At 39.5% G+C, this 27,274-nt stretch overlaps 1 protein-coding gene across 1 annotated transcript in view; it reads left to right on the top strand.

Moving 5' to 3' along the window:
* The window catches only part of KIAA0930 (KIAA0930 ortholog), a 34,840-nt gene that overhangs the window by 5,716 nt on the left and 1,850 nt on the right, over nt 1-27,274 (top strand). The window contains exons 2-8 of the mRNA XM_010002964.1: nt 14,286-14,393; nt 15,681-15,758; nt 18,551-18,652; nt 19,083-19,223; nt 21,116-21,310; nt 23,562-23,724; nt 26,529-26,684. Of these exons, the coding sequence (XP_010001266.1) occupies nt 14,286-14,393; nt 15,681-15,758; nt 18,551-18,652; nt 19,083-19,223; nt 21,116-21,310; nt 23,562-23,724; nt 26,529-26,684 (943 nt within the window). The remainder of the gene's footprint in view (nt 1-14,285; nt 14,394-15,680; nt 15,759-18,550; nt 18,653-19,082; nt 19,224-21,115; nt 21,311-23,561; nt 23,725-26,528; nt 26,685-27,274) is intronic.

Raw genomic sequence — 27,274 nt, 5'->3', positions numbered from 1 at the left:
GGGCATTTTCTGTGTTTGATCTATGGGTTACACAGTGGCATCTTGCTCATTAGAGGTATGAAAATGTCTGGTTTCAGTGTTGAAATTAATATGCAGCTGAATTGAAGCTGTGGAATATTGTAATCAAGTCTCTAGTAACACTTGCAATTAGAAAGTAAATGTCTCGTCTATCCACCAGTGGGTTTTTTCCCCTCCATGTTTTCTGGTTAGTAACCCAGTTGATGTATTTCTACATCCAATAGAAATGGCTTGAAATACAGAATGATTTATTAACATTCTGTAATCTTATTTCTCCCATGTGTTTGCTGCCTTAGTTACTTTGTAGTGTCTTCCCTGATTTTGCTGACTATTCTGCAGGAGACACTGCATGTTACTTCAGGCACTAGTGCTTTTCTGGGAAGGAGTTCAGGAAGGCTGGGAAGTAATACTACAGGACTAAAGTAACAGTGAGCAACTTGTTACAGCTGAAAATAGTTGTTACTCTGTGGTCTGGGGTCACATTTGACAGTGCTTAAATATTCACATGTGTATCTTTCAATTTCTGAAAGCTGATTTAGCAGAGAGTGTTTGAATTGGGGAATGGAAGTTGATGCGATTCACAGAGTTCAGATGCCAGGTGGCAGCTAGGATCACTTTGTCAGTATCTCAAATACAGTCTTTTCTTGCCTTGCTGATACTGCTCAGTATAGTTTGACTCCCAGCCTTGTCTTGATTAGCCACAGTTACAGTGGCTTTCTTGGTGGCAGTGCCATGTTGGGGGAAAACAGTTTCCATATCCTGTGTCTTACGATTTACATGTTGTCGCTTTCTCCTCATTTTCTTTGAGCATATCAAGCATTCAGACTGTTCCAGTAATTTGAACAACTTGCACTTTCCTTATTTTAATCTTTTGTACCTCTTCTGCTATTGCTAGAATTGCAAAGACAGAACTAGAGTTTTAAATTTTGTTTCAATTTCAATTGTAATTGCAATTGTTGTAATTTCAGAAGACAGAACTAGAGTTTTAAATTTTGTTTCACATAAGTAATTTCAATTTTGGTTGGTTTAAGTCAACTTCTAATTCCCAGTAGCTTTTCTCAGTCTTATAATTTATTCATTCTTCTTATCACTTTAGATTCTGCTTCTTCATGTACGATATGCAGCTACTGGACACAGATATATAGACTTCTATGACTGTGACTTGCTGATCCAGACGGAATATCTTGTACTCATTGAAAAGAAAACAGAATACGTTTGATAAGAATTCCTTTTGATTAAGAATTACTTTTGCAAGATCTGTGATTAATTTTAAGGTGATTTCCTTAATATTGAGATATAAACTTCTGTAATAATGAAGAAAGAAACCCAGAATTTTCTGAGAAGGCACAATCTCAGGGCAGCACAGGTTCTGAAAAACTAGCGTTTGGTGCATGCCCTCAAAATGAGGGGACCAAACAGTGTGTTTTGCTACAGACTGGTGAAGTGCAAAGGTTACAGGAGGGTGTTTTCTGTCTTTGAAGAGGGAGGAAGCTGTTGTTTCTAGCGGCCAACTGATGTTATAGATTGCCCTGCATACCTTTTACTTTTGTCTCATTAGAGATAAAAGAAGTCTAATTTCAATGCTTACCATTTAGTTCAGACCTAGTAGTACACCAAAATCTGTTCATCCCCCTAAAGTGCAGTCGGGTGGAAGGAGAGGATGCCAACAGATCAAAATTGGGTGATGTTTGCAGTGATGTCTCATCCTTTCTGAACAGGGTTGGAATGATGAGCAGTGTAATTAACCTTAAATTTCAGGGAATGGACTTCACAAATCAGAGCACATCTTGCCGTAAGGCAAATGAAAATATTGACTTTAGGGCAGCCTTATGCCATTAACCCATCAACTGCAACCAGATCAATAAATGACAGGAGAAATATTAGGTTGTAAGGAATTACAGCAGCACTGAAACCCATGTGAGTAGTGAGAATAGCTTTGCAGAACTGAGTATTAAGAAGAAAAGAACTGGGAGAGAACAGAGGTTATGTGTGAGCTTACTTGGCCATGTTCAAGCTTAGATTGCAACTGCACTTCTTCAGTGAACAGACAATGAGTCTGTGGGTGCAGGCTACTCTCTTCTCCCCAGCCTGAGCTGTTCAGGTACTGATCATTAGCCCATGGAAAAGTACAAGAGGGTTGTGTAATGAAATGGTGCAAGATAAGGATTTTAGCATGTCTTACTCAGAGCTTTGTTCAAGGAACCATCTTGAGTAGAAACATTGGAAGTCTCATCCTACGGCCTATTTAAAAGAGACAAAACAGTGCACAGAAAAGTATGTAGCAGGAGAATCTTCTGTAGGAATTAAGTTAAATGATTGATGATGGTTTTTCTGTCCTCTGTTTTAGTTCATTATCATCTTACTCCTTTAAGAGTTGAAGTCCAGTTTGATTGTTAGAAGGCAGAACAATCAGCCTGCTCATCTTACTCTTTTTTAAATCCCAAATTAACTATGAAAATAAACCATACTTGTAGTTCTTTGCCAGATAAAAACTGAAGTGATTTGGAACCATGATGAACTTTATCAAATATAGTGAAATCACTGCTTGTTTTAACTTTCTTAACTAATATCAAAACTCAGGAATAAAAAAATAATAGTATATATCGTGTAAATCATGCTAATCATCTCCTTGTAATGTCTGTCTTTCCTAAACTTACGTCCAGTTTCATAATTGCAAATGGAGCCTTTAAGCGACAACAAAATATAAATTAAATTTTTATAATGCAATATTTTAACTCCTTTTATGTTTTTGTACCAAATAGAAATGTTTAAACAATCAAATTTTTTAGCTTCCCCAGCACTCTTCCCTTATTTATAATCATAACTTTTGTTTTATATATTTCTTACATGAAGACTAATTAGCCTTACAAGGTCTGTGGCTTTTAGTATTAGGACTGCAAATAGGTCTATAAATCCAGCAAATCATTTTAATCCAAAAGAAAAGTTCTTGTGTGGTGAATTTTCATATTAATGAATGTTCTATGTAATAATTGCTCTTTGGAATCTGATCATAGTTACAGTGGTTTGCCTGTTTTTTAAATGTTTCAATCTAGACTATTGTAGAAACACCAATGTTAAATGTACGTTTACATTACTTCACTACCTTGAGGTATGTGTGTTGAAGTTACAAATACTTGAAAAATCTTGAAATGAAATGCCAGCTCTTCTGAAGTTGCTGGGAATTTTGCTATTCACCTCAGTAGGCAAGAATTTAATTTCCATTAAATATAAAAATAAACTGTTCAGTGAGTTGCAGAACACTATTGCCAGGCCTATGGATATGTCTGATATCTTGTAAAAAAACACCTCTACTAATCTTGCTTCTCTTGTCTGCTGTGACTTGATTCCTTCAGTACAGCCCCTCATCTCCCTGCTTTGTGTCCCCAGTGTCCCTCCAGTTGATGTCTGATGGTTTTAACCCTCTGTGGTCTTTTTATGTCTTGTTTTGGTTGTTGCTGCCCAAGCAAAAGGTAGCCAGTGCTGCTGGCAAATGGTAGCCGAGAAGTTAGAAAAAAGAGAGCTTCCCTGGCCCTTGGTCAGCAGTAGTAGTAACGTGAGGGTGTCTGACAATTGTGTCAGTGATGCAATCTGTGAGACCTCTATCAGGTTTGCCTGAAGTTGGTCAAGACGTTTGAGAGATGGCTGGGAGCAGGAAGGAACTCAGTTATGTAAGTCTCATTTTCAGCAGATGTTGTGGGTTTTCTCCCCGTTATATGCACCATTGCATCAGTAACCCTACAGCTTTCAGTACATATAAGCCAGTTTGCTCTAAGTGATATCTGTCTGGTAATCCCACATTCGCATGAAGGGATTGCTGCTGTTGTGAAGTCCTAAATACAAGCAAAAAGTGAGAAAGAGGACAGGAAGGGGGAAGGCATTTTGCAACCGATTCAGCTGCTTATTTGAACTAACAGCTTCTTCAAGATAAGAAAAATTGCAGCTATTCTTGCAACCTAGTCTGAATGATTTTGACTTGTCCCATTTACAGATAAGTGTGAGAAAAGAATGTGAATCTTTGTTTACATTTCAGTTTAAAAAGCATGTTTGCTGGTAGCTGCCTGTGAACCACCAGTGCTTGGTCAGTACAGGCTGGAGCAACAAAGGTATCTGTTGCAGCAGCAGCTTTCATGTGTCATCAGCCATTCTGCAACTTAGGTGATGAAAGAGGATAATCCACTGCTGTTCAAGGCCTGTTACTCCACCTGCATGCACCCTCCCATGCCCTTGCCTACAAATATATTTAGCATTTGCAGTAAATATTCCAAGTTGAATGTTGAAGCTAAATGTCAGCATGGTGTTGGCAGAGGTAAGGCATAAGTACTGCCTTTTGGGCTGATCTGGGCTGCAAAGTTTCTCTAACCTATATGTCATGAGTAAGTAGCAGAAGTTAGAGTCATCCAGCAGTTTTTATGCCAGCAAATGGAAGAAGTCAAAGCTGTGAATAGATTATCCTGGGTAATTCCACCATGGCAAAGATGAGCAGCTGCTTTTGGGGCACCTAGCTTGTCCTGTTTGGACCTTTGAAGGAACTAAGTGAGACACTGGAGTCTGAGATACCTTCTTGCTGTTCTGATTTATCCATGGACACTAGAAATTACAGTCAGCTTTTTAGATAATTTACTACTCCTTGTGTTGGTTTGGCTTTTGATTATATCAAAAGTGGTTGCAGAGACAGAATTCAAAGGAATAAATAGTGAAGTAAATTTTAGAACAGGGATGTTTTTGTCTGTAGCTAAACTTTGCCTCTTGCACAGAGTGGTTTACAGTCGCTTTATTGCAGTGGGCTTTGTTTCAGCTTTATAGCTGAGATGGGTGTCAAGTTGCCGTAGCTACTGGGCATTATGCTGCCTTTATGTGGGCTTCAGAGTGTGTGCAAAGAGGATCAGGCACAACTTCTAAATAATTAGTAGTGTTGGGAAAAGAGAACTGAAATTTGGTTTTGGAGGGCTTTCTTATCATTGTCCATTACAGTAACCATAATCTTAAGGGGAAAGCTCCCTTTGACATCTGAAAGAATCTTTTTTAGTACATTGTTGCATTGTTAAATACAGTTATTCCCTTTTAAATATATAATATTTATATAAATATTCTAAGCAAGGTTTATTAATATAATCGGTTGTCAATGTCATTGTCCATTCTGCAGCTTCTCCACGTGGCAGGACTGGGGATGCACCCTTCCCATGAGGCTTGTGTGCACGCTCCAAAAAACACCAGACTTCTTTGATTTTCTTCCATTTAATAGAGACAGGTCTGTCGATGCCAAGTGGATGAGTGAGCAGATGGATTTTCATGGGTGACTTGGTTGAATCAGTTCATGTTGTCTTATCGGGTGTACATGCTACAGGGATGCTTGGCAGCCCTATTACAAAATTCAAACACACTGCTTCCTACTGCAGGTCTGTGTTGTTGTGACTTCTCCCACCTTGCTAAATACATGTGAAGCCGAAGTCTCTGGAGATTAGTCTTTGTGCCATTTGTGGTGATGGCTTGTTCTGAGAAAATGCCCTATTTCTGTGCCAAGGAGTCCTGGCACCTCCTGGGGCAGTGTCTTTTCCTTCTGAATTGCATCTTGTTGATTTGTGCTAATATGTAGGCAAGGAAGGAAGAAAGAAGTGACCTGTGTCTCAGGTCTGGAGGTGGGGAGTTGTTGATGGCAGAAGTGAATGTTGCTGTAAACACAGCTCCATGCTGCAGGGAAAGTTTGGACACGTTTTGCAGATTTTTGGCATGTCAGTCTCTGTTCAGCCAACCTTACTCCAATAAGCTGGAGGTGCCTAAGCCCTAGAGACATGGCAAAGATTTCAGCATTTGTCACACAAATCTGTATTGCTCCTGGGTTTCAGGCAGTAGTCTTATTTTCCACGTTATTTTTTTATTAATTACTTCCACCTCCTCCCCAAGTGGAAGATGAACAGGAATTACTTGACACAAACCCTCTCTTGATACTGGGTGGCTGTGGCTCAGACTGAATCTGCCTTCTAGTATCTGCTAATCTTGGACCTGACACCAGCTGTTAAAAATAGCATAAAATATTCAGACCGGGGTAGAGTACTCTGCATTAAACCAAGGTCATGGAGCTTGTCAAATTTTTTAAGTATATTTTTTTTAAGATGCAGAAATCAATATAACTCTTCCTTTTCCTATTATCAGTGTATTAAATTAACTTGAAACATGTGCAAGGCTGACTCAAAACTTAGGGTTGCTACATCTCTAAATATTCTGAAAGCTATGAGAGAGTTTGTATGTATTTAATTTTATTTTAAACATTGTTAGGAGCAAGCCTACTGGGATTTGAAGTGTTTCAGAGCTACAATGAAAGTAAAAAATAGAAAGTGAATGACCTGTATCATTTGCATTCTCATGGAGGTCCACTTCTATCGGAGAACCTGGAGTTTTCTCTTAATGCCTTTTTTTAGGACCCTTCTGAACATTTCAGTAGCTTATCATGGCTTGATTGTTGCCTCCAGAGTGCACTTACATCAGTGACAGCCTTAGTGGCATTAGTCTTGGAGATAATGCAAACCCCACAAGTATATTGGGTTTTGAGAATCCCTTGTAGGTACAGTATCTTCAGGTTGCTGGAGAGCTGCAGTTTGGGAGTGAGAATTGATGTCTTTATGTAAGCTGGGGAAAAATAAGTTAGCTTTTGTGGCAAAATGAGCTAAAGATGACAGCTTATGCCCCAAAGTTTCTTCTTGCTGTCAGACCAGTTGGCTCTAATGACAAGCTGCTGTGGCCACAAATTCTCCCTCCTTCACATCCATAATCTGTCTTCCTACAGCAACACTATTGGTGCTTGTCACAGTTTGACTCAGGTCCGACAACAATGCTCTCGATCTCCCCTCCCCCCAACCCAGGTAGGGAAGGAGAGAGAGAAAAAGAGAGAGACTTGGCTGGATTGAAAACTAAACTACACAGCTTTAATTAAAACACTAATGAACCATACAAGAAAATATATACAATTATATACAGATAGATTCAGGTATGGGCAAAAGCCTCTCGCCTCCCCCCACCTCAGCAACTCCCACAGCACTTCCCTGAACTGGGAAGAGTCCCGAGGAATCCCGAAGCTGCTGCTGGAACAGAGCAGAGAGTTATGGGGGTCACAAGAGATCAAGCCTGAGGATCAACGGTGATGGATGAACAGAGTCCTCCCTGGACACCGGCCATGGATGGAAGAGAAGGGGAGAAGAAGAGAAGGAAGGAAGTTGTCTTCTGTGATCTCTGACCTCCCTCTGAGCTTACGTAGATATATGGAATGGAATATCTTTGGCCAATTTTGCTGTCCGTCTTAACTCAGCCTCCTACGGGGGGGTCACAGATCTCCCCATAGTGTCTGAGCTGGCAGAGTGCAGGTGCAGCCTTGAAGCCTCAGTAGTTAGAAAAACATTCCACTGTCTTATCAGCCTAGCAGAACACACTGTTGCTAGTTACAACAAAGTTGCTGAAGGAAAAAAAAATCAGTAAAAAGAAAAATTGGCTTCACCCTGGCTCAAACCAGGACAGTGCTGTATGAAGTATTTCAAGTTACTTGTTTGTGTTCAAAGGATCCACAAAGAAAAAAGGGTTTTAATATTCTGCTCAGCTTGGGAATATTACTGCAATTTACATTAACATTGCAGTTATAATTAACTCCTTACTTTTGTCCTGACATGGCCTGATGGCTGTTTTTTAACATGTAGCACAACTTCTTTGTTGTACTTCTATTTTCTTGGGCTTTTTAAGAGACATCTTTTATTCCACTGTGAAAAATGTTTTAATGTGGTTGTTTATATTGGTCCAAATGTATAACCAAATTCCTTGTGCCGTATGAAGTATAGCATTTAGCAGTTTGGCAGGAGTCTGATACAAAAGCAGCTAAGTGTCATACCTGCACAGATGGGCTCTTCTGATGCCCTGTCCTGGAGAACCAACATTTCCTGCTTGGAGAGGGCCTGAATGGGTTATGTGTGTGTTTGTGCCTGCCTACAGACTGTGAAGCAACTCCATCCTTCCAACTTCACATCATGGTCATGATGCTGCTTCGTGGGAAGCTGCTTGCATGGAACAAGAAATCCTAACAGCTTGAGTTGCTGACTTCTGCCAGGCTGGTTCAGCTGTAGCTGCATAGGTATTGGTACCAAAGCTATCTGGGTTCCTACTGCTGTAGGTTTAGTTGGTGGGTTGAGGGGACAGAATGCCACACAAAAAGCCCAGCTATGTCAGTAGGCACTTACTTAAGTGCCTATGGAGATGCAGAATATTAGGTGGCCAAGAATAAAGTGTTGTTGAGAAAATGGAAGCATGCTATACTGCTGGTAATACCAATTTACTCTGTTAATGTCTATCTGTGTAACACTGTTTACTTCAGTGCTGAAAGAGATTGTTAAGGTGGGAAGAAGTAAGACAAGTGGCTGGCAGATAATGCACAAGAGCAGAGCAGCACAAGCTAGGACTGTGGGGATGGATCTGAAGCTTGGGAGAGGAGAACATTAGTTCCTTTGGTCAGTTAATTTAGAAAGACCATTTAATTTGCTTAGTATTTTAGATCCTATTTTGGAATTTTATCTTTTTTGCTACAGGGAAGGATAGTAAGGGGGAAGATGCTTCAAATCTTGAAAGCCACTAGGCTTCATAATAATTGGATGCACTGTGTGGTGGGGGCTTTTAAAACTCTACTGGTGAGCCCATGCTGAGGGTTAATTCTGTTTTTGCAGAAGGTGGACCAGTTGATTTCAAAATCTTCTTTCTGTTGTTGATTTTTCCAAATCTTTTGAACCAAACCTGCCAATGAAAATTCTAAAAATCAAATTTCAGTCTTTTTTGCAGCTGGCTCAGTAGGAATGTTTCCTCACTGAACTTGTATTGTGGATAAAGTCTTGCATTTTATTCACTATATCTTCTTCCTCTCCTATTCCATATTCAACCCGTTCCTCTTTACTGTTCTTTATTGAATGAGACCTGAAAAAAAACAACAAAAAACAACAGAAAAGTGGTGCTACTACTAGATAGACGTGTAATCCCATCAGACTTTTTAACGGAATGCTAACACAATACTGCTGCTTGTCACCCTGTCCTTATTACCCTGTTCTTTCTATGCTGCCCAGCTGGCAGCCTGTATTGATTTTGATTGTAGATTTCTTTTCAGGAGTTTATGTGCTGAGCTCTGCAAACAAGGTGATTTTCAATTCACAGAGGTCTCATAAAATTCCTTGAATGCCTACAGACCTATAGAGAATTAACGCTTTCCTTAGTGAGGGTTATTTTTTGGGGGTGGGGTGCTAAATATCCTAGTGTTCGTATTATTAATATACATTTTTAAATGAATCATGTGGGAAATTTTGGGGTGCAAATAGACATAGTGAAAAAGCACCCAGTTTATCACAAAGATTTTAAGCCTAGAATGGGATCTCAGTTTTGTTTGTTGTTGTTGGTTTTTTCTCTGGTTTTTGTTAAAAACGTTTCATCTCTCTGTAACTTTATAGATTTTGTATGACTTCAGTTATTTTGTTAAAACAACAAGTCCATGATGTATACATCTCTGAAAGGCATATTTTTATGAATAAAATACATCACTGACAATAGGTGCTTTGCTCCTTTGCGCTCAGGGTGTTCCTTTTGTGCAGGTGATGGCTCCTGACAGCAGTTTCAGAAACAATGCACGTTAACTAGCTTGACTAGTATGCAGAAGGTAGCCAGAACATTTGCCACGTGTGGAATATAAACAGGCTGAGAATAAGCAGAATGATGGTAGGGGTCTTGGCTCAAAAGAGTGGCAAAATGGAGCGAGACAAGGGGGAAACTACACCAGGCAGAGGTGTTTGTGTGGTGGCTCTGCAGGAACTGGTCACTGGGGTTACGGAATCAGAGTGGATTCAGATTTGCCAATGGCACATACTGGTGCTGCACAAATAATGAGGAGGATGTGACCACTGGACTGCACAGCCTGATCCCTGGGAAATGAGAATCCATTTGTTAGGCTAGTTGAATACTTCAGTGCCAGGGGTGCATAACTGGCTCTGGAAATGACAGGCAAGGCACATAATGTAAGTTATTTAGCATATTATTGCGTTGCTGTGCAGAAAAAGTGTAATCCTGAGGGAGCAGTAAGTGTGTATACCAGCGCAGTAGCAGTACCAGAAGATTCCAGTACTGATAAAACTGAAAGATGCAAAAGGAGCACAAGATCTGCAGAGCTGCCCTGCTATGAGACTTCCTAAAGGAATTTTGTCTGGTTGATCTAGAAGCTAAATAATAATGAAACAAAATAAAACCAAACCCCCAAACCCCAAACAAAACAACAAAAAACGCAAACAAACCAGAAGCCTAGCATTAAAGATCTTCTTAGTATAGTAGAGATAGACATGAGGAGAGCCAGACTGGCAAAAAGGAAAGCAGCTGAATTAAATGAAGTTGTACACTTTCAGCCAAGAGGATGATTAATCATTGGAACAAGTTCCCGAAATAAGGTATTTTCCCAGGCACTGTCTAGTCAAATGTGATTAACTGGGTTTTGTGAAGAAGTAACAAGATAAAATGTCTGTGACACGTAGGTCAGCCTAGCTGATGTAATTCCCCCTTACAGCCTTATCTTGGTAAGCCAGTGTAAACTTCATAAATGTGGCAATTATGGCTTGTTGAAACTGTAGAAGAGTCATCAACTCGAATGAAGAAACCCAGGTTAGTTTTTGGATTTCACTGGGAATAAATAATTAGTATTTACTTAGTTCTTTCTATTAATAGATTTTCATGCTAGCAGGAAGGCTCATCTAATCTAAAGCCAGATAAAGGAGCACAGAGGTGAGGCATGGCCAAGTGAATCAGCAGCAGACCTGGAAAAAGACCCAGTGTCTCCAGGATCCCTGCTGATAGACTCATTTTCTTGGGAGGACTCAGCTGTCTGAAATCCAGCATGTTCTCCAGTCTGTATAATTTCTTAACTCCGGAAGGCCAAACAAAACAACATGAATTAAGCCCAGAATATCACAAAAGCATGGTCTAAAGAAAAGCATAAGATGTCCTAGGAAATGATATTTTTATTTACACATATATTATTTTTATATATTAAGAACAATTAGGCTCACATTTACAATCCAATTTCCATATAAAAATAAGGCAACAGTTCTGTAAGGCAGGTATTTCCCTTCATACAGGGAACACTGTTCTCAGCTCTGATAACACCGACCTAACTCATGTAATGGTTTCTTTAACTGGGCACTCACTGAGATTTTGACTGCACCATTATTTGTTGAAGTCTAAGCACTTAAGGGTCAGAACAGAGAACATGTGGGTCTTCTGTGTCCCATGCTGTCAATCCTGAATGCCTACATTCTCTTGAATTTATTCACTGTAACTAAAGAAAATCCCTTGATGACAGTTAAAGGTCTACTTCTACAGTGTTTGTGGGCTCTTACAGCTGCAACTTTTTGCACATAAGGAGCCTGAGTAATAGGGCTTTCTGAGGCTTCAGGCTTTGATTTTGTGTTCTTGGCATATATGGTGCTTGTACATAGTACCAGGAAGATAAATGTACAGATGCTGAGCAAGCTTCCTAGGGACATGGGCAAATGAGTTCAACCTGCCAAGAAATCTAGATTGCTGATTTTAAACAAGTGATTAAGATGTATGGAATGGTGAAAATTCATGTTTAAAGTTCTTTGTATGAGTTATTTATTTATTTGTTTGTTTAATTATTTAACTATTGGTTTGGCTTTTACTGGCTAATTCTGAGCAGGTGACTGCAGGGTCTAAATGGAGTCAGCCCCAGCATTTCCTATGTCCTTGGCCCCACCCAAGACTGCACAGTGGGCTAGTGGCAACGGGATCATTTGCTATGCATCGAACTAAGGCTGGTGATTTATTTCATATAATATCACATGGCCACATTCACCTGCCTGACACCCTGTCAGTGGAAGGTGACTGAGATTAATTTGTGAGCCATAGCACTTGCATGGGAAATTGAGCCCCTGGAAAGTGCTGCTTAAGCCAACCCAGATCTAACACTTTGCTTTATGCCAAGATACTGTATGGATGCTGTTTCTGGAGGAAATGTTTAGAAATTAGTAAAAGAGATATTGCAGAGGTGTTTTATGAGATCAGAGGTGAGATTTTTTCAAAAGTAATTTGTAACTTGGATGCCTGCACAGTGAATCACGTTACCATTCAGGTGGGGAGTGGCTGTGCTGCTTGTTAGAACACCCTGGCAAGGGCTTGTTGTGTTTTATAAAGCAGATCCTTCTTCTGTAGTGGAGAAAATAAGGCATCCAAAACTACTGGCTTCTTGGTCCAACTACTGCCCTAATGCTGAGTGAGGCTGGTTTGTTCCCCTGATGCTTATCTGAACACAACCAAGAGCTGCAAAGCACATCCAGCAGATACCAGCACCATGGAGGGCATTTGGAAGTCCATTTTCTGCTTCAGGGGTGAGACAAGTGCTGCTGCCTCTGCCACTTCTGGCTGCTGATGGCTTCTTTTTCTCTGGGAAGAGGTCACCTCTGTCCTGCCTGGTATGACCTGCTGAACAGAGAGATCTGTAGCCTGTGCCATTTATTGCCTGGCAAAAAAAAATGAATTCCTTAAATTCCATACATTAATTTCCTTTGGAATACTGTGTAGATTTAGTACCTGGCTCAGGGAAGAGCCATGGTGGTGATTTGTACTGCCCAGGAGTGCTACCCTATATTAGAGTATAGGGGAAAGTGACTAAAGAAAGACCCTTTTTCTGTCATTATCTGTTACAGGGCTTGGGGTTGTTCTGTGAGAGAGTTGTGCAATGGCTTTGTAATTGCTGGGGGAGTAGTTCAGCATAGGAATTCATTTCACCAGCAGGAAAAAATAGTGGCTGAATTCTGCAAAGGAAGATTTGAACTTTGTCATTAAGAGATTATTAAACTGCCTGGATTGAAATAAAAGTTCTGTGGATATGGAGGCAGAAGAGGCTGAGGTGTGGTGTCTGCTGGGCACTTGGTCTCTCTTACCCTGGTGTTAGGGCTGGAATTTTACCCTGCAGTTGCTCAGTCTTACGTTCACTTAGTCCTCTTGCTGCATCTTTCCTGCAGAGACAGGATGGCTTTTGTTTCATGGGGTATTTTTGGAATCTTGTGAAAGTGATGTTTCTAGGCTTTTAGGCATGGAAGTACAAATATCACCTTTACTTAATTAGAGATTATTTTCAATTGTATTATTTCCCTTGGCTGCTCACATCTTAGTTTTTTACAGGAATTCTCATTAGTTTGTGCAATTATATTGCCAATAGAAAATTCATGGTTAGAAACTTTAGAAGGAATAGAAACAAAACAAGGGAATGATGATGTACGAGGCATTTTTAAAATATATTTGTCAGTAAAAAAAAATAATTACAGAAAACAGTACATTCAGTTTTCATGTTAACTGATGATGGTGTCAATCCTGAAATATTGTACTGTTTCACTGTTCTTCATTATACTGTAGTCCTGTAGCTTTATGCTTCCCAGAGGAGTTGAATACAGTCACTTTAAGGGCTTAATCTTACTCCATTTGATTTCTTTCACATATTCTGGCTTCCATGACTATCTGTTTTCTAGCAAATCAGCTTTACCCACTTTCTCTGCCCCAGTCAAAGCAAAAAAAGTTAATGAATTACTCTATTTGCAGTGGTATCAACTGGTCACAGAATTCTAGATATTTCTTAAACACCTGTCAAAGTATGTTGTTATATTAACAAAAAAAGGTCCTTGACAAACAAATGCTTTCCCAGGTCTTCTGTCAGAGTTTAGTGCATTGCTCTGATGTTTGGTAAGTGTGATACTTGTCACTCTATTTTGTATTACATTCTGTGTACTACGTCAAGTCAAGTTTTATATTTATCTCAATTGCTTCAATTTGTTATCCTGTAGAGCTTTTTTGGGATTATTTGGGATTTTTCATCTGCTAGTCAATGATAAGCATTAGTCTGGTGACACGTATGGTTCCAAGGGAGCATGTTAAGACAAGTACGTAAGTGTGTGGAGCAGAAATTTGATTTATCTTATTTTTGCTAGAACATGTCCATCATGAGGAATAAATGAAGCTGCTTCCAAAACTGAGGTGTCCATGCACAGACCTGCCTTTCTTGCCTGTACTCCTTCACATCCCCTGTCCCCCCAGCTTCACTTCTTCCATGCAAAACCTTCCACAGTCAACAAAATCCAGTCCTGACAGAAAAATACAGCTGGAAGATACACAACATGCAGCTCCTGGTGTCAGTTTTATGTATGCATTAAAATACCTTTAGGCAATATTTTTTTCAAGGAGACATGGTATTTTCTTAGCAGATTGAAGTTGAAGTTTACCGGAGAGATTCTAAGAAACTTCCTGGCCTGGGAGACCCTGACATTGACTGGGAAGAGAGTGTCTACCTGAACCTCATCCTACAGAAGGTAACTGTGATGCTTTTCTAGTTTTCATGGGATATATATGCTAGAGAGGTTTCTTGGAATCTTTGTCCCCTTTCCTGCCTAGTTTGGGGGATTTGAACACTTCTGGAGGATAAAAGAAAATAGGGTATTAATTTTTCCTTTCAGAGTCTAAACTGACATAAACTGAGATGTTTATTTTTCGGTAGTGTCCTAATAGTTTTTCTCAAAAAACTTTAAATATACCCAATGAAGCTGGGCTGAATTTTACACTCTGTAACAGGTTTGCAAAAACAAGGGCTTTGCCAAGTTACATAGTTTTTGAGAGTGAACAAAACTGTTAAGCAACTTTTCCATTAGCATTCATAATACCGGTGGAGCTAGGAGAGGGAACTGCTCAGGGGAAATGTGGTAAAGGTGTTATGTGGCACACTGGGAGTTTGCTGGTCTTGACATCAGAACTTTAATAAAACTTTTTTTGGTGGTGATGCAAACACGAAGCTAGTACAAATTATTTTTTTAATTAACTCACAGGTTGTTCAGTTATTTCATATGTTACATTGGTGCTTAGGGAAGCTGAATGTTGCTCTAGTAATTGGAGATCCCTTAAAAGTTTTGTTGATAATGATCTCAGAATGAGACACTGTTGGCTCATTGCACACATCCTGGAAAATAAATTGTTTTCATTCTCTTTGCTTCTTCCCAAAAGTGTAATTGCAGAACTTCTCTGCAGAGAGCAGTTTCTGCATTTATTTGATGCTGAATAAAACCAGAATCTATTTACCACAGAATTCAGAGATGCTGTTATAACTGGGCTTTGCTGTCCAGAGCTATTACTCTTGCCCCTTACAGGTTTTTTGAGGTTGTTTGGCAGGCTACATTAATAGCTTCTGACCTCTCTAATGTGTTGCTGGTGTTCATTTGTGGTTCTGGCTTTTCCTCTTCAAAGGGAGAGTAGTTTTTCCATTTCTACCTCCAAGTATGCTTGTGTGTGTGTGTGATGCTTGTTCCTCCAGCTTGCCAGTAAGCTAGCATTAAACAACATTGACAGGTGTTTCTTCACCCACCAGTTGTGCACCTCAACAAGCATCTCTGTTGAGTTACTATCACTGGGTTAATAAACACAAGCTTGAAAATTGTAGGAGTTTCAGTGTAGCAAAGCAAATAAAGAAAATGGCAACACCTAAACATCTTACTGTTTAGGCAGACAGCTTAAAAAATTAAAGACAGAACATGTTCTGCTTCATGCACATGAATGTTTTGTTTTTCTAACTCTAAACCTGTATTTCTTTATCTGGTGCCCTGTTTTAGCTGGATTATGTGGTGACATGTGCTGTGTGCACACGCTCTGATGGAGGAGATATTCACATTCACAAAAAGAAATCTCAGGTGAGATCACCTTGTTATTACTGTGGATAAGAGATTGGCATCCAGCATTACCTGATCCTACAAACTATGTCTAAACCAGGGCAGTGGTTGTCAGTCTGTGCTCTGATAGATGCATCCTTGTCAAGCATTTCAAGTCTTTTTGTCTACTGACATTTTCTGCCAGGCATCTAAATGTGAGACCTAAATGTCCTTGATAGTCCCACTCAAAAGAATTTAAAGACCTCTGCATGATTTCAAGATTTATATATTTGCCTACTGGATTAGAGGTAAGGGGTGGGTGAGTGTGTGCTGTGGAGGAGAATGACCAACTATTAACCAATCTGAGGGTAAACATAACATTGTATGAAGCCTGAGTTCTGAGAAGCCTTCAGGGTAAATCTATGATGTAGGGCTATTAGATGATAGACAATTTACTGATTACTAGTATTTTTTTTTATTATTTTATGATATTCTTCTTTTCTTTCTTAAAGTGCTCGTTCCTTCCAACTACCTACCACAGAGTTTTAACACTTGCTTGTGTGCAGCATACAGTTAATCCAGGGTTTAGTGTGGTGGAGGAGACTGAATAATAAGCATGGAGGGGATAGGAACAAGAAACCACAGACATCTTCACTCAACTTCCTGCAGATCTTGCAACAACTTCTCCTAGTTAGCAGGAATTCTTCTTTAAAGGCTCCTGTTGCCTCTAAAACTCTTTCTCCTGGGCATTTCCATTCCTTTAGCTAATTCAGCTGCTTGTGCATTACTTTACCTGAGGTAAACCAAAGCTTTAAAATCCTTTGATTTTGTTTTGCCATCTTAAAAGAATTCTTGATTTTCCTACAAACAAAACTAGGGACACTGATTATTGTATTTATAATTGCTTTAGTTAGGTGCGTAATTCCGTTTTTTTGGGGCTGTTGAGACATCACATTACACCACTGATGTAAGCTTTTTATTTCTCACTGCAGTTTCCACTGTTTACTCATGCAAATTTCACCCCAGTTAGCAAAATTCTTTTTACAAAAATCTGTAAATATTGCGTGCAGATTTGAAAACTAGGAAGATGAGGATGAGAAACCTGGCCTCACTGCATGAGCATTGTTCAGAATAAGGAGGGTGATTTCTGTTCCTCATTCATAGAGGATTATACTGTAGAACTGCTTACAAATTTTTCCTTTTCTCCCCTTTCCTAGGAGATACTTGGCACACATTAAAACTTACCAGTGCATACTAGTAACATTTCAACATCACAAAGCTGATTTATGGAGAGAGAAAAGGCAGTTGTATGTATTGTGGAAAGCATATTTGCAGTAGGGTATTTCATTGCAACATGCACCATGCTCTTAATTTTAAAGGAACAAAAGCCAGCTCTTCTGGAGCTGTATTACTGCCCTGGTGGTTCTTGCTTTAGAAAATATACATTATCCTGTCAGCGTGCAGCCAGATGTTGAAAAGGTAGAAGTGAAGCCCTGTTCAGGCACAGGACTTGCTGTGTTGTCCAGAGCTATCACAGAGCTGCTGTGTTCATACCAGTATAGTACCTAGGGCACAAAGCCAGCCTGAGAAAGGATGACTTTGCCCTAAATTATTCTGCAAACTACATTGATTCTTTGCTGGCTTAACAATAAGATCTCTTCAAACTGTATTGTCCTCAGATGTGACTCACTGGAGATGAGTTTAGGGCTGGTTTTTTTTGCTTTACATTGAACTGCGTGAGAACAAGGATGCCTGGAAGATGTCCTTACTTCAGGCATTGGTGCAAGTATTGTCTTTGAGGAGTCTTGTTTCTTTCTAATGCTGTTTCTTGTCATGAAGCAACCTTTCTTTTTAATAAGCTGTATTTGAGTGTGCAGGTAGGCTTCATAAGTACAAATAAGGAAAAGCAACACTCTCATGAATATCTAATACCCTACCTCTAGTTATGTTTTGCGTTGAATTGTTTGTAGAAAGAGTATCACAGGCCAGACAATCTGGACAGACTCAGAGCTTTCAACACATTCACAGTGGACTAAGATTTGACCAGTTTATTTAATTCAAATCTTTGTAAACAGAGGTGGAAGTGAAGAAAGCTACTTGGTGTGAATTCTTTTTCCTCTTTACCTGATTGTTAATCTTGTTGAAATGATAAAATTTAATGCTTGTAGTTACTTAAACAGCAGTTGTTTTGAGGAGTGAAAAGACCAAAGGAGTTCAGGAACTGCTTCAGAGGGAGGAACATGCAAGAGGAAGCACAGTGGATAGAGACAGAACCAGAAGCAGAAGATGAGGATGAGAAATCAAGTGCTTGTCCTCCCGAGAGCCATGCTTCCCTTTACTGAGGTTGATCTTTCATCTTTCATAGTACTAAGTGAACTATAACAATGAAATTAACTGTGTAAAGAAACAATGTTAGGTCAGCTTACTCCACAGGCACTTTCTTTCTGTGCGTGCTTTTTACTTTACAGTATGTTGCAGTAACTTAAAGGCAGCTCAAGGTGGTTTTCTTTGTTAACGAAAAGGAGGATACCTCAGCTGTACCATAGTATGGTGAGAGGTCAGGCACACAGAGGGATGTTTACCATGAAGCAACTGGTATTTGATAACTTGAATGTGGAAATTCAAATATTTGACAAGTGTTGTCATTATTGCAGAACATGAAACCAGCTCAGCTTTGCCTGTAGGATGTCCGCATCTATAGTAGAATTGCAAATGTTGGCTGGCTGAGCAGTGTTGAACTGTGGTGTTTTGGATGGCTTGCCTTGTATTCAGTGCATTCATTCCTGTGTGCATTTAAATAAGATGATGCTCTTTTTTTTCCATATTTTTCTTAGCAAGTGTTTGCATCTCCTAGCAAACACCCAATGGACAGCAAAGGAGAGGAGTCAAAGATCAGCTATCCCAACATATTCTTCATGATTGACAGTTTTGAAGAGGTGAGTTCTTTGTTGCAGCAGCAGTTTTGTCCTACTCTGGTCTTATATCTTAGCTGTTTTCTTGTACCTTTTGAACAAATGTTCTTGGCTAATTTCAGTCATTTTTATTTTATTCAGCCTTCCTCTTTTTCTACTGTTTGAAATATGAGCTTAAAGCTGGATTTATCATCTGTCTTTATGATGGGCTTAAGTAAGACAGATTATTGATGTGGGAGCTGCTTCTCTTAAGAAATGGTTTGCATTGTATAATGCCTGAAGTCTAGTGTTTTGGGTTTTTTTGAAAGGCTGGAGGGGAGTGTACAGCTCCCTTGCTTTCTCCCATGTGCATTGAAAGTGCCTTGAACCTAAGGAGAATCATGGGTTTCTGAATGTGTTTTAAGTTTAACAATTGCAGTTTGCCTTCAAGTCTTTCATCTTGCATCTTTGACAGGTTTTCAGTGACATGACTGTGGGAGAAGGAGAAATGGTCTGTGTAGAGCTGGTGGCCAGTGACAAAAGCAACACCTTCCAAGGGGTGATTTTTCAGGGGTCCATCCGCTATGAAGCACTCAAGAAGGTCTATGACAACAGGGTAAGGCGCTTTTGAAAGACAACATCCTTTGCAACAGTGAGACTCTGATCACAGTTTTAATTTGCTGCTGAGACTGTTAGCTTTTTGTCCTGTTAAGTCATCTGCATTGTAATCTGTCCTTTTTGGCTTTGAAAGTTCCCTGAAAACTAGTGCTTTTGGCTCAGACAGCTGAAAGTGTTCAGATCAGAATATATTACTCTGTTTTTTGCCAAAACCAGTGAAGTTGATAAGTAGCCAACAGCACAACACAGGAATGGATCTGAATAGCAGAGTTCTGGGAGCCCCTTTATTTTCTTGAGAGTTCACAGATATTTCTAGTTACTTCAGAGAAGGGATGTTTTTCAGGGACATCTGAAACTCTGATAGCTACCTTGCTATATGTAAAACATGTTTTTCTTCCATTTGTTTTATACTCACGGTGTTTCCAGCAGGTCACTGCAGTTTCACAGCCACAGAAGGCTGCTTTGCTTTCCTATAGAAACATAAAATGGCAGCACTTGAAGCTTAAAATTCAGTGCTTAGTGCTGAAGTCAAGGGAGTGCAAGAGCCAATAAACCTCTCCATTTGCTATGAAAACAATTTTTAAAAAGAAAACACAAACAATGAAACACCGCCAATACCTATTGTGACTGTAAACATAATTTTCCTTTCTCCCTACATTTTTCAGGAAAGATGCTGAAAAATTTCCCTTCTCCCTGTTTTAAATGTGTGTAGTTTACACTCTCAAAGCAGTTTTTCAAGAGAACATGAAACTTGATATTTTGTCTATGTCCCACGATAATATTACGGCCTCACAATCAGCAGATGGGTTATTAAAATAAACGGGAATGCAGAATCACAGAGGGAAGAAAAATAAGAAGATATCCTTGCAGTGGAAAGACAAGATTCAATGTGGCAGTGTCACCCTGTAGCCTAGGAATGCCCTGTTTGACTGTGTTGCTACTTTGCATTGTTTTGTTAGATGAAAAAAAAAAATTTAAATCATCAAATACTCAATTATGACCAAAAGAAAAACTTGAAATTTGACCTGTTGCTAGAACAAAAGCAAGCCATCTGTGCTTTTGAAGGTTACTTTATTTCAGTTGTGCCCATTAATTCTTAGTACACTGTGAGTTGCATACTGTACACAATGAGCATCTTGGCTCTTTCAGGCAATTAACTGCTGAGAGTTGTAATAAACCACTTAAACTTATGGATAAGTCCTACTTATTTCACTTGGAAAAACCTTGACTGTTTTCATATTGGTCTGTTCCTTTTTTCAGTTCTCAGTTCAGTTTTCAGTTCAGTTGTGTTAACTGGAAATTGGGCCCTTCTGTCTGTTGAGAGGGTTCAAAAGCTGTCAGGGTTTTGCGGCGAGCAATGCGATGCAGGTTTGTCGTGCATGGGGGCTGGTTCTTTGTGCTCTGGGCTTGACAATATGGACGCAGACATGTCTGAATTGACTTGCCACAAAGTAGGGCCACAGTTGTGCCCTGAGCTTTGCTGCTTTGGGGCATCTGATTTGTGTGTTTGTTGCTTTTTGGATTTCAACGAGTGTCCCTGCACAGGCTGAGTTGTGCATGTGCCTGCGTGTGCTGTGGTGTGCCATGTTCTGTGGGTCTGGATAAAAACCTTTTATTTTATCGAAGCGTGCCATTGGGTAACTGCTTTTTTTTTGGGTAGCTGAAGGAATTGATTCTTCTCTGAGCCTCTGACTTCCTATCTGTAAAATTGCCTCCCTTTTGGAATTCACTTCAAGTTGTGATTTAACATGCATCTTCAGAATCAAGATAATGACCATTATCCACTGTTTTTGACTCAGATAACTGCTTTCAGAGAAGGTTGTTTTTTAAAAAATAAGCATGGAGATGATGATATTACATGGTTTTCTCTCCTGTCTTGATGTATTGTAGGTGAGCGTTGCAGCTAAGATGGCTCAGAGAATGTCTTTCGGCTTTTATAAATACAGCAACATGGAGTTTGTCCGAATGAAAGGGCCACAAGGGAAAGGACATGCAGAGATGGCAGTGAGCAGAGTTTCCACTGGTGACACTTCACCATATGGGACAGAAGAAGATTCAAACCCAGAATCCCCACTGCATGAGAGAGTAAGTAGCAGACAGAAATACTCATTGATGGTTAAGCATTGAAGATGTTTTGTTTCAAAGCTAATAGATTAATTGGAGCTGGGATTAACTTGCACCAAGGTTCTGAACTCAGTTTTGCCTGTATATAATTTTAAATTACATAGCATATGCAGATGGATTTTTGGTGGTTTCCCTTGAGCAAATACTGAATACAGAGACAACTGGATGATTCATACTTCTGGAGGAGTGTTTTGTTGAAACAGCAGTGATGTTGATGCCAGGAAAAATGATGATTCCGCCCGTTTTCTATGAAAATTAATATATTCCATTTCTGTACAAGATGGGATTTACCTAGAAATATGGAATTCATATATTATGTAGGTTGCTTGCTAGACCTCATAGGAAAGAGTACTTGTAGGAAATACTGCCACAAGTAAAATGCTGCCAATGTGAAGCCTGTGTAACATTAAAGCAAAGATTACAGAACTAGATGCAGTACCGTGTTTATACATATGCTTAATTTTAATGCAAGTGCAGTAAAATACCAATAGAATTAGCCCGTAGATGCTGATTTGGCTATTCACTTCTGAGACTTGTTTTCAGTTAAGGCATTTTACCTAGTTAATGGAGATTAGGCAACATGCCTTCAAAATAGCTGCACAGATGTGTCCTGACCTTGGCTGTCAAGTTCCTGATGGATTCTAGTCTGATTTCCTGCATAGCATAGCTAACCTGTGTAGTTCACAGGTCTGCAGGACTGCTTTTAAAGGTCGCCATGCAAGCTGTGTGATTTGGTTTCTGGCTTCCTAAAAGGCAACATGAACTCCTATCACAGACCTTGTTAGCTGGGTGTGCCTGCTCTCTACCATAGTGATGTAGCCTGGAGAAATCAGGCCTGGAGGGACTTCCTGAACTTTTGGCTCCAAGACTTCCAGTGTTAAGTGGAGAATGTCAGAATACATATGAATAATGTATTCTTGGTTTTTTGCTAATGGTTTTAATGCTAATTTGTCTGTTTCCGGTTTTCCCTCCAGGTGTGATATGAAAAGGTTTCAGAATTAGAGAGAAGCACAGAGACCAAGTGCACTACAGAGAGGATGGGTTGGACAGTAGAATGCTTGTGCTTTGGGATTTTGGGGTGGTTTGATGTTTGGTTTTGGTTTGTTTGTTGTGGGGTGTTTTTTTGTTAGTTGGGGTTTTTTATACATTAGTGATAGAGGGACAACACAGTGTTTCTGCAGTGCAACACCAGCCTGGTTTGTCTGTCATCACATGTCATCTCCCTCCTTATTTTTATGGACAAGTGGAAGCAGTATCAGTTCTCATCTCAGGAAGAGTTACACGATTATTAAATTAACCATGAAGAAGGAGGGATGAGGTAGAAGTTTTTCAGCTCCATTAGCAAAGTAGTTTTCTTTTTTATTTGGTTGTTTGAAATGAGGCTATTAACATACTACTAGCATAAGCAGTGAATTCCAGTTCTTTCTGAAATAGCTATGGCCAACTACTACTCTGCAACTACTGCTCTGAAGGATGGGTGTTTCTGTAGTTTCATCCCTAACCTGTGTTTCAACATAGACAATTATATCCTTATATTTGCCATCACTTAGACTAGCCAAATCATCAGGAGCCTTTCAACTTGTTTTTCCCCATCCCATCTTGAAATATGATATAGATATAATTGTACCTTGACTGTGCTGTTGCATCAGCATCTTGGGTTAAGTAATTGCCTTGTGGCCCTACTTCACAGAGACTCTGTTACCTTTACAGTAATCCCATGTAGCATCCTTCTAAGCAGGGAAACTACTACCTTGTGTTTGCCAAAGAAATGAATTTAAGTATGTCCAGTGCAAATCTTAAGTTACGTAGTCTTATGAATTTCAACAAGCAAAAATAAGATTTTTTTTCTTAGTGCCTAAATGATTAATCTGTTTTTTTGTTTCTTTATGACTATAAATACTCGTTTATAAAAACGAGTAAAATCTAAGGAGAGAGCTGTTCATTATTCACATAAGAGTTGAAGGTGGTGATATATCAAAGCATTTTCATCTTAAGGAGCATCTTGAAGCTGAGATGACTGTTCACTGAACACTCTTTGGCCACTCTGATAAAACTTACAGCTAGACATTAGTCATGATTCTGATTTTTACACACGACCGCCTCATGGCATGTGTTTGAGACTGATTATTTCTTCCTGGAAGCACAGAACTTCTTTTTAAAGAAAACTTTTTCTACAAAACTTTTTCTAGCGTTTGTTGTATTTCCCTTTCAGGTCACTTCTTTCAGCACACCACCAACCCCAGAACGCAACAATCGCCCATCCTTTTTCTCCCCATCCCTCAAGAGAAAAGTGCCCCGAAATCGAATTGCTGAAATGAAAAAATCCCACTCAGCAAATGACAGTGAGGAGTTCTTCAGAGATGATGATGGTGGAGGTGAGACAAGTGGTATCAGCTAAGCAGACTTGTCTGGGGAGGGCACGGAGCTATGGAAAGGGATCCCTATGCTGGATTTTACTCAAGGTTTGCAGTGTGAGGAACCTAGCTCCACAGAGTCCAACACTAGTGCCACTCTGAAATGGAGGTTATTCTCAGACTTGGCATCTGTTTTAAGGCTGGAGACCAACAATTCCTACATATGTTTAAAACTCATCTCAGCCTTTTATATAATCCCATTTGAAAGAAACTTGAGCAGGAAACATCCTCTCCCTTTCACAAATAACACACTCTCAGGTCTCTCTCTTCCAGGTATCCCAGTGTAGTGGGGTAGAGCATGCTCTCAGGGACAAGTTCTCTTTATTGCCTGATTTGATTCAGACTTCCTTAATATTGATGAAAAGGCATTTGCTTTAACTGGCTTTGCATCAGTTCTGAACTCTCTAAAAGGAAAACCTAATTTATTTGCTTATGTAATGGTTTAACACCTTGTGGAACTCTTCCTTTGAATTCTAGTTATTCTGTACGAAACAACCAACAAGATAAAAAAGTTGAGTCTGATGCAGAATATACTGTATAAATCCAATCATATCACAGTTTTGTTAGGTGGGAAACTCAAAAATGTTGAAGTCCAAACTGCTTTTCATGTGTTTGAAAACTATTTGGTAGCAAAGCCAGAAAAAGACCTAACTATCTGTTGGCATGCTAATAGGTAAACACAGAGGTAGTTTCCAGATCACAAGTTGTGTTTGTAGTACTATCCATCAGTGATACTGGGCCAGCTTACCTAATATAGAAATGCATATTAAAACACTTAAGTGTTGCAAACAAAACACTTAAGTGATAATGTTTAATTCAAATTCTGTGCAACTTGAAGTGGTTGTAACTAATTCTCAGTTGCATTGATAAAAACCTTTCCTCATCTCCTTTTCCTTTACTTGCCTATCCAAAACCATCTTTTCATTCAAATGAGATGTGTTTTAACATGTTTTATTCGGGAAAGGTTAGGACCTGGGTCAATTACTACATAATGTGGGGAGAAAGGGCAGTTTCCCCCATGAAATCCTGCTTTTATTGTCTTTCTCCTGGAGACTACACAGGATAGAATGGAGCTTAAGGCATTTATCTGCCACCCTAATGGATGGTGGTAGTGTCTGCTCAAAGATTGTTTTCCAGGTCTGATCCTAGTGTACTTCATCATAATTATTAACATTATTATTATTTTATTTTATTTCTTATATATTACAGAAGTAAACAGATTTCAGGTTTTCCTTATATTTTGTAGCACGCATATAAAATACTGAGAATGGTGGTTTCATTTATTTATAAATATAGTTTTACCTTATTGTTCCTGGTCCTAAAAATAGAGGAATATTTTAACAACTAGGAAGTTTAATGTATTCAAAGATGGGATTTCAACTAGGAAAAGTAACTAAAATGAGACTTACTTACAAATTTCAGAAACCTGAATGCTCTTACCAGTGTTTGCTCAGGCGATGCAGTCATGAAATTCTCTTGTTTCAGAAAGGAAAGCCACCTTCAAAAAGCCCATCCCTGGGTGAACTGTAGAAGCAGAGGTCTTTGGGTGCATCTTGACTTTGTGGGTGGAGGAAAACTTGGTTGTCTGAAGATCAGCAGTGTCCTTGGTCTGGCCAGTGCTGCTGCAGACCTGCTCCCAGAGCCCGCAGACCTGTTGTGGATAGTGGCAGCCCATGAGGTCCCACTTCACTCACTTCTGCTGTGTGCAAGCATGATGCAGCAGCAGAATTGGGCTTATTCCAGCTACTGGAGTCAGGTCTTTTTGGCCTGATCACCACAGTGCTGTTTGCATAGTGGTGATATATGAGAGGAGGGAATAGACTGCTTGGCTATACACGTTTATAGATAAGGAGGGAAAACAAGAGGTTTTTAGCTCCTGCCTTGGTAAACACCTTCCTAGAGTAGCTGCTATTATGGTTTTTTTCCTGTGCTAGAACCACCTTGTGTAGATCAGGACCCACTTTTAAACAAATGTGTCCCAGAGCTTGGATTGCACTGGATCAGAATTATTGTGTTCACTTGGATATCTGCTTTTAGCACTGTGGGACAGGGTTGACTCTTACAGGGGAATGGAGGGAAGGTTTAGGAACACTCAAAATATATGGCATGTGTGTTCCTGGCTGTGGCAAAGACCTTCAGCTATAAAAAAACACCTCTAGCTTACAGTGGATTCAGCATCCTTTTATTTTAAAAGTTATTTGTAGACCTCTACGCTAATTATGGGAATAGCACTGCTGAAGGTTCCCAGGCTTGGTGTGGGGGTTGCATGGAAATCTGTAATAAACTGGGTTATTAATGCTGACTCTGTCTTGTTTCCTTTAATGTTTCCTCCATCTTGCAGATGTCAGTTATATTCATGATACAGTTTTTCTTCTCTTAAACTGAAGAATTTCTGCATGAGTAACTACCTAATTGTAGGGTTATTCTATTTTGTATATGAGAGAAGGCTGGGTTAGGATTCTGCCTGTGCAGTGTGGTAGCAAAATCTTCATTCCCTCTCCTGGCTGGTCTGTTAGTGGATAATTATTGACAACTGCTGCCAGTTGCTGATACAATTAATTATCTTCAGTGTAAATGATGAATTCTCTGCTGGGCCAGATCTGAGTGGTTTACAAAAATTAAAAATAATAATAGTAGTGACCAGTATGGGATTTCTCTCTAGACAATGAATAGTAGGCTTTTATTTTTTTTTATGTTCAGAAGCTTTCATTGGGTCTTCCAATAAAGCAGAGTCACTTTAAACTTGCTGTCTTCTACCTTCCCAGATCTGCACAACGCGACAAACCTGCGGTCGCGGTCCTTGTCTGGAACAGGACGATCTCTGGTGGGCTCGTGGCTGAAGCTGAACAGAACAGATGAAAACTTTCTACTCTATGCACACTTAACTTACATCACTTTGCCATTGCATCGAATTTTAACAGGTGAATTTTGACTTATATTGTGTATACACAGAGAGTCCTTCAATTCCAAGACACCCTTCTGTGTTGTGGGATTTTGCTACTAAGTTGGAGGAATAAGAATGTTCCTGAAAGGTAGCTAGAAGAAAAGGAGTTAGGAAATCTGTTGTTGAACAGGTTAATTTGTTGCTAAAAGAGATGAGAAGATAGTATGGGTATTAATGTCATAGGTTGTATTATGCTAGTGTAGTAGTAACAGCTGTAGTCTTGTCCTTGTTGGCAGGGTGAGATCTTGAAGCTTGTTGAAAAGTAGCATGGCATTTGCTCTAAAGAAAAGGAAACTGTAGCTGATAAGGTAGAAGTGGAAATTATACTTAGTGAAGAGGTGTTTCTACATTTGCCCTTTCACTGTATTTCAATTTAGAAGAAATTACAGATTCCAGTAAAAATTCATCTTCTGTAATTAAGGGTGAATTTTTACCATTTAAGCAAAATACATAATTATTCCTTATTATAATTGTGTTGATAATCTTACAGCTAGTTAGCTGGAGTTATCAAGCTCACTCTCTCACCACAGGCACTTTGAAGTTCACAGAAGATGTATTATTCCTGCT

Source organism: Chaetura pelagica, unplaced genomic scaffold (assembly GCF_000747805.2).
Source record: "Chaetura pelagica isolate M959 unplaced genomic scaffold, ChaPel_1.0 scaffold117, whole genome shotgun sequence".
NCBI classification, from domain to species: Eukaryota; Metazoa; Chordata; class Aves; order Apodiformes; family Apodidae; genus Chaetura; species Chaetura pelagica.
Note: the sequence above shows the minus strand (reverse complement) of the source record. Positions and strands in the feature narration are given on the sequence as shown.